Below are 6,427 nucleotides of genomic sequence, written 5' to 3' on the forward strand. Positions count from 1 at the left end.
GGCAGGGAGAAGCGGTGGGGTGGGATGGTGGGGGAGGTGGAAGGGGCCTTCAATCCAACAGATAGCCTGGATAGGTCAACAGACTAAAAGCCTGTTATTAACATTCAGCTGCCTGCAATTATTGCAAGTTCGAATCTCTCCAAGGCTCAAGGTCGACTCAGCCTTCCATCCTTTCTAAGGTAGGTAAAATGAGGACCCAGTTGTGGGGGCAATAAGCTGACTTTGTATAAAATATACAAAAGTATGAAGGCTATTGCTTTAACGCATTGTAAGCCGCCCTGAGTCTCCGGAGAAGGGCGGCGTATAAATCTAATTAAAAAAAAAACAAAAAAAACACCAGCAGTGGCGAAGTTGTAACTTGGCCACCACCCGGACGCTCTTGCAAAAGGGCGCAGAGGCGGGGAGGCGAACCCCAATGAATTAACAAAACACACACACACACACACACACACCCGCCTCTCGCTAAGCTTCCCACCTCCACCCGCTTTGTTTCGGGGAGGGAGGTGGGGGGGGGGGAAGGGATCCACTGAAAAGGCTCCGAACAAGCGGGCTTTTGGAGGCGCGCCGATTGCCAGGCATCACGTGCGTGAAGTAGTTACTATAAATCGCTCCACCGGGAGAAGGCGGTGGGGCGGTTGGGGGGGGGGGGAGAGGAGAAGAGGGAGATCCAGGGGAGGTCTAACGAGAAGAGAGAGAGAGAGAGAAAGGGGGGGGGTCGCTTTTAAGACCAGCCCTCTCGCGAGCCCCCCTTTGTTCGCCTCCCAGCCATAAGCACCTTCCGAGCTCGCCCCAGGGACTTTCGCGGAGGCGAGCGGCCCCAGAGAGGAAGCCGGTTCACCCGGCTAACCCCGAGCACCTGTCCGCGATGTCGCGCTCCTTCTATGTGGATTCGCTCATCGTCAAGGACGCGGCGGCCAGGCCGGTGGTGCCTTCCCTGCCGGAGCCGCCTCCGCCGCCCCCCGGGCAGGACTTCCTCATTCCTCTGGGCGTGCCGGCTCCTCTGGTCATGTCCGTAGCCGGCGGGCCCGCCTGTCCTTCGCGCAAGAGCGGCGGCTCGTTTTGCGTCTGCCCGCTCTGTGTCACCTCGCACCTGCACGCCTCGGCGCGGGCGGGCGCGGCCGGTGGAGGCGCCGCCGCTTCCCTCCCGCTGCTCAAAGGCCACTTCGTTCCCGGAGGAGCCGGGGCGGGCGGCGAGGGTCAGTTCTGCCCCCGGATGAGCCACGTCCAGCAGCCAACGGCCCCGCAGCAGCAGCAGCAGCAGCAGCCGCCCCACGGCTCGGTGGCATCGGCGGCGGCGGCGGCGGCTCAAGTCTTGGCCCACCCACCTGTTTGCGCAGCGGCCGCCTACGGCATGAGCGACCCCCGGCGTTTCCACTGCCTCGGCCTGGGTAGGTCCTGTCCCCGGGCTCTGGGTGGGTAGGGAGGCTGGGTTCAGCTCCTTCGGGATGCCCCTGCCCTCTCGGAAAGGGTCGCGCCTCCCTGGAGGGAGCCGCCTGACTTTCCCTTTCTCCGCTTCCCAGCCGGTTAATCTCCCCAGATTAAGGAAAAGCTCTTGGCTCCGGGATCCTTTTCGGGATCCCATGGAGATCTGGGAACTTTTGGGCCAAGTTAGCCGCGGTTAGGAAGGCGCTGCTCTTCCCCGCGCGGCGTTCAGGTGAGAAGCTTCTCCTGGGGGAGCCTGACGAAGTGAAGGGCTGCGGAGGAGCCGCTCGGGACTCCTTGCCTTCTCTTCCTCCTGAGCCGAATTATCAATTAGAACCAAGAACAGGTCCACAAGGGTAAACACACCACTTCTCTGGAAGCAGGGCCTCCTGGACCGAGGAAAAGCCATCCAGATTGTTTGGATTTCAAATCCCATGCATCCCAGCCACCCTAGGACCTATATAGATAGACTTCCAGCGTTATCCTGGAAGGGCGCCCTGCCAGAAGATTATTATTTAAAAGAAAAAAGAAAAAAAAAAAAAACGAAGCATGCTTGATTGCTCCCATCGAATAACTCCAACTTGTAGCTTAGGGTGTTAAGGTGGGATCTCTCTTCTTGAACCCAGGAAAAGAATCCGCGTAATCTCCATCTGGCCAAAAGAATGGAGAAAAAGAAGAAGCGAAGAGATGGGTGAAACCCCTCTAGCCCCCCCCCTCCCTCCCCACCTTCCTCTCCCGGTGCACCATAGTAAAAGTCGCACCCTCCTTATCGAAGCGGCGGGATGGGAGATGCGGGCGAAAGGTCTTCATTCAGCCCCCAGGGGCAAGTGACACCTAACTTCCCTGGCTGAGAAGGCGGCCTTAGCCAAATCGATCGCAGGGTTTTCAATCAATGGAGAGGATTGTGCGAAGCCTCCGTGTTCAAAGGCATTATTAACTCCCTGTAATTGACAGGAGTTGGGAAGCAACAAACGAAGACTTGGGAATGTTTGTGTGTGTGTGTGTATGGGGGGGAGTGGAATTGGTGGGAGGGGTACGTCCCTGTCCTGCTGACGGGCTTCGGGTCCGGTTGCTCCAGGTGGGCGGAGGTTGAAGGGGAAGGTAAAAGGGATTTGTGGTCCAGGATGCCAAGGAGGACAGTGGAAGGGAAGGTTGGGTTAAGCTGGGCTTTTTAACCGGACTTTTTTTTTCTTCTGGGTCCTTCCCTCCCCTCCCCGCAGGAGGTTCGGACAGCGCCAGCCCGTTGCAGAACGGCAAACGGATGCGCACGGCCTTCACCAGCACGCAACTTCTGGAGCTGGAGCGGGAGTTTTCGGCCAACATGTACCTTTCCCGGCTGCGGCGGATCGAGATCGCCACGTACCTCAACCTGTCGGAGAAGCAGGTGAAGATCTGGTTCCAGAACCGGAGGGTGAAGCACAAGAAGGAAGGCAAGGGCGCCCAGCGGAACACGCACGGCGGCTGCAGCTGCGCCGGCAACCCGGGTCGCTTCCCTAGATCCGAGGACGAAGAGTCGCTGTCTCCGGCCTCGGCGAACGAAGACAAGGAGGTCTCCCCGTTGTGAGGGGCTCCCCCTCCGGACTGAAGCGCTCCGCGGACGATCGCCAAGGCCAGAGCCCCCAGCCGGATTCGAAAAAGACGAAACCAATACACATTTTCCCCTCGGTTGTTTTGATCGGGTCCCGAACTCAGGGTGTTTTGCCTACCCCAAACAGCTGCCAATCTGGTTGATCCCCAAAAGCGGGAGATCCAGATCCCGAGCCCCCTGCCCTGCCACCTCAACGGCGGAGGGGAAGCGCTCGCAGCCTCATTCACCCCCCCCCCCACCAAATTAGGAGAGAAGATTTAGGGGACTCAAAAGAGTAGAAGAGAAAAAAGCTCGACTAAAACCTGTTTTGTACCGCTCTTTATCTGAAATGGGAAGGGGAGGGGGAAAGATTCTTCTGGAGGGTCCTTGAATGCTCTGGTTTGTAGGGAAATAGTTTTATATCAAATGTATATTTATATTTATTTAAATAAATGAGGTCGGACCAGAAGTGGGGGTGGAATCTGCTTTTTTAAAAAGAAAGAAAAAAAAAGAAGAGGAAACAAAAGTACCCTAAACCAGCAACTTTGTAAAACAAAAGGGAAATACTGGCCTTTGTAGAGAACTCTGTAAAAACTTTGCAGATTTCTCCCTTTTCGGTTATGGTTACCCTGCAAGGGTAAGACAGAAAAAGTTAGCATCCCCTTCCATCAAGGGCTAGCTTGCTACAAAGGCCCTTGCTTTCATTTGTTCAGGTAAATTATACTCAAAGGTCTTAGAGTCAGCCTTTTCTGAAACTGCTTAAAACAGATCAGACACTACTTAAAAATGGTGCAAAATTGCTTGATTTAGTGGTGTCTGCAGGAGATGTTAAGCATCCTGGTCTGATCAATTTTTTTTTAAAAAAGAAATCAAGATGGTAGGTATCCTGGTCTGATCAAAACTTCATTTGTTTTTGTTTTTTTAAGCATGTAACATCTGATAAATCAGGCCGTTGTGGTCACTTCCAGGAGTTTTTGGAATCTATCCTGTATCTCCCTTCCCCATTTTTGATTCAAAGTACAGGTGAGTTTGCTGCATTATCCCCATTTCCCAGGGCATGTGGGGTGCCCCCTTTCAAAAGAAGTAGAACTGACTCTTCAAAAGTATAGGGTTCCCTCGGAACCTCTCCTCCTACAAAGCTACTCCCATCTTGGGATATCTAATATAATAGGAAGGAGAAATTACTACATTCATGAAAATGTTAATTACATTCTATAATCCAGTTTGGATTTAGATGACTTTTTCCTAAATCTGGAGGGCAGAAAAGGCTGATCTAGTCCATTGCCATAGCTTCCTCATCTTTAATCTTCCTATGCTTTTCTTTACCATCATTTCTCTAAAACCAGATAGGGCAGAATTAACTCTTTAGAATCACTGAGAAGAGCAACAGATCCTGTCTTTAAAACCTTAATTCAGGTTTAACATTCCAGATCTTGTTGGACTTGAGTCCTCCACCTATCCAACCAGCCTGGTGAACAGAGGTGAGAATTTAGTTCAGCTCCTTTCTGGACAGTGGTTAGCACCATATCCAACAACTCCCATATGGCCAGCGTGAGAAAGGATAGTGATCCAACCTCTGGATCTATTCTACAGCTTCAACATGGATTACCAGCAAGTTATGAGGAGACAGCTGTGCTCTGTGTCTCTCCCCAGTAGAAAGCCAATTTAGATGCCCCTGGGCACACATCCAAAAGTTGTTTTTGTCTCATGGTCCACAAATTGTGAACTTCTTTTCTGGCTGCCAAAACTCTTTTCTAAATAATAATCATGTTCCCACTCTGGCAAGTGGTTGTCAGCAGACAACTAATTACCTATTATAACTTAATTACACTAAGCTGGGCCATGCTTCATATATAAGAAAAGCTTTCACAAAATTTAATTCAGCCCATAACTTGAGGCTATTCCTTCAACAGGCATTTCTCTTCAAAGAAGAACCATTTCTCAGTGGTTTGAATTACTTTTCTCTAATAATTTGTAATATTATTTACAAAATGTAACAAAGTCAATGGGGTTTACTTGCAAATAACTTTCAATTGGTAAGTACCTACTTTTTAATCCATGGTTTGCCAAACCATAATAAAACTATTCAGATTATAATTGACACCAATTAGTCATTATCAAACACTTTCAGTGCCTTTTGCTTCAGTTGTAGATTGTTCAAAAGATTTACTCTTTTTTTCTGATAGCAATAAGCGTTTCAGGGAGTATAGTTTGAATGAGCTATTGAAAGAGTTGTCCATTTATATTCCTCACTGCATATAAAGAAACTTTGAGATAGAATACAGTTATGAAACTGAATGCTGGATTTAATTACTATAATTGCAGGCTGCTTGGTCAAAAACAGGAATCAGGATTTGCATGTACTAGTTAGTCAGTTGCTGCAAGCATTCCTAAACGTGTTTAAAAGGAAGATCTCCCTGAGAAAGCAGATTTCAACTCTACTGGTGGTGCAACTGTGCTAAAAGGCCAACCACATTAACAATGTAGAGTCTTAACTAGGCAGATTTTATGTTTTCACTCCACAGAAGAAATAAGCTTCCTCCAAATGTGCTTTTGAAACAGTTTGAAAGGAGACCTGATACTGATCAGAAATGGCTTGATTAATTGGATGTTTTGAGATCTCTCTACGGATCCCTACTAGTGGTCCAAAGGAACCAGTGAAAATCTAGATGGCTCCCAAGTATCTTTACAGTAATTGTAAATAGGATCTCTGTAATCAGTGAGTTTAATAATGCAATCATGTAAGCCATAGTTGAAATTCAGATTTTCATGAGCTAGTCAGACTGAGAACCACTTGATGAATGAGGGAATTACAGTAGTAAAATAAATAATTCTAGTTTCTACCAGCCATTGAAATTTATCTCATCTTTAAAATCAAGAATCTTCCAAGGAGATTCATATAATGATTTCATGTAGCATTGTTGGTGCCAATATGAAAGTCTTTACCCTTGCCTTTTTCTGGGATACATGCACACACCTCTGACATCCAGTGTAGCTTGGAGACCGCAATTCCAGGCCTAGGCCACCTCCCATCCAAGTTCTAACCAGAGCTGATCCTGCTTAGTTTCCCAGGGCAGTCAGTTGTGATCTCCTGTATTAGCTGAATTAATAAAAATCTTCCATAGGTGTTGCAAAATCTACCTATTCAGAGAGAAACTCCTGTTCAGGACACACATTTTCATCTTGTGGAAAAAAAGTCACTCCAGATTTATGAAGGGGTGACAAATTCAATCTGCTGGGGAGCCAAAGTTGGCACTGCCCGAGGCTTTGCTTTTTAATGTCTGCTTTCTCCCTGACTAGCAGACAAAGATCGATAGAAGGACCCTGAAAGGCAGGAGGCGTAGTTCAAACAGGCCAATAAAGGAGGCCTGTCACTTTAAGACAAGAAGCAGAGGAGGACTTTGATGACTTTGTGTTAAGCATCCCAGCTCTGAGTAA

The 6,427-nt window shown here is 48.9% G+C and overlaps 1 protein-coding gene across 1 annotated transcript; it reads left to right on the forward strand.

The window, feature by feature from the left end:
- Window positions 1–865: 865 nt before the first annotated feature.
- GSX2 (GS homeobox 2) lies at window positions 866–3,458 on the forward strand. Its single transcript, XM_034411451.2, has 2 exons — window positions 866–1,388; window positions 2,643–3,458. The coding sequence occupies exons 1-2, from the start codon at window positions 866–868 to the stop codon at window positions 2,984–2,986; spliced, it is 867 nt and encodes a 288-aa protein (XP_034267342.1). The 3' UTR covers window positions 2,987–3,458.
- Window positions 3,459–6,427: the final 2,969 nt, after the last annotated feature.

The sequence above is a fragment of the Pantherophis guttatus genome, chromosome 8 (genome assembly GCF_059756535.1).
Source record: "Pantherophis guttatus breed Tessera chromosome 8, ASM5975653v1, whole genome shotgun sequence".
NCBI lineage: Eukaryota > Metazoa > Chordata > Lepidosauria > Squamata > Colubridae > Pantherophis > Pantherophis guttatus.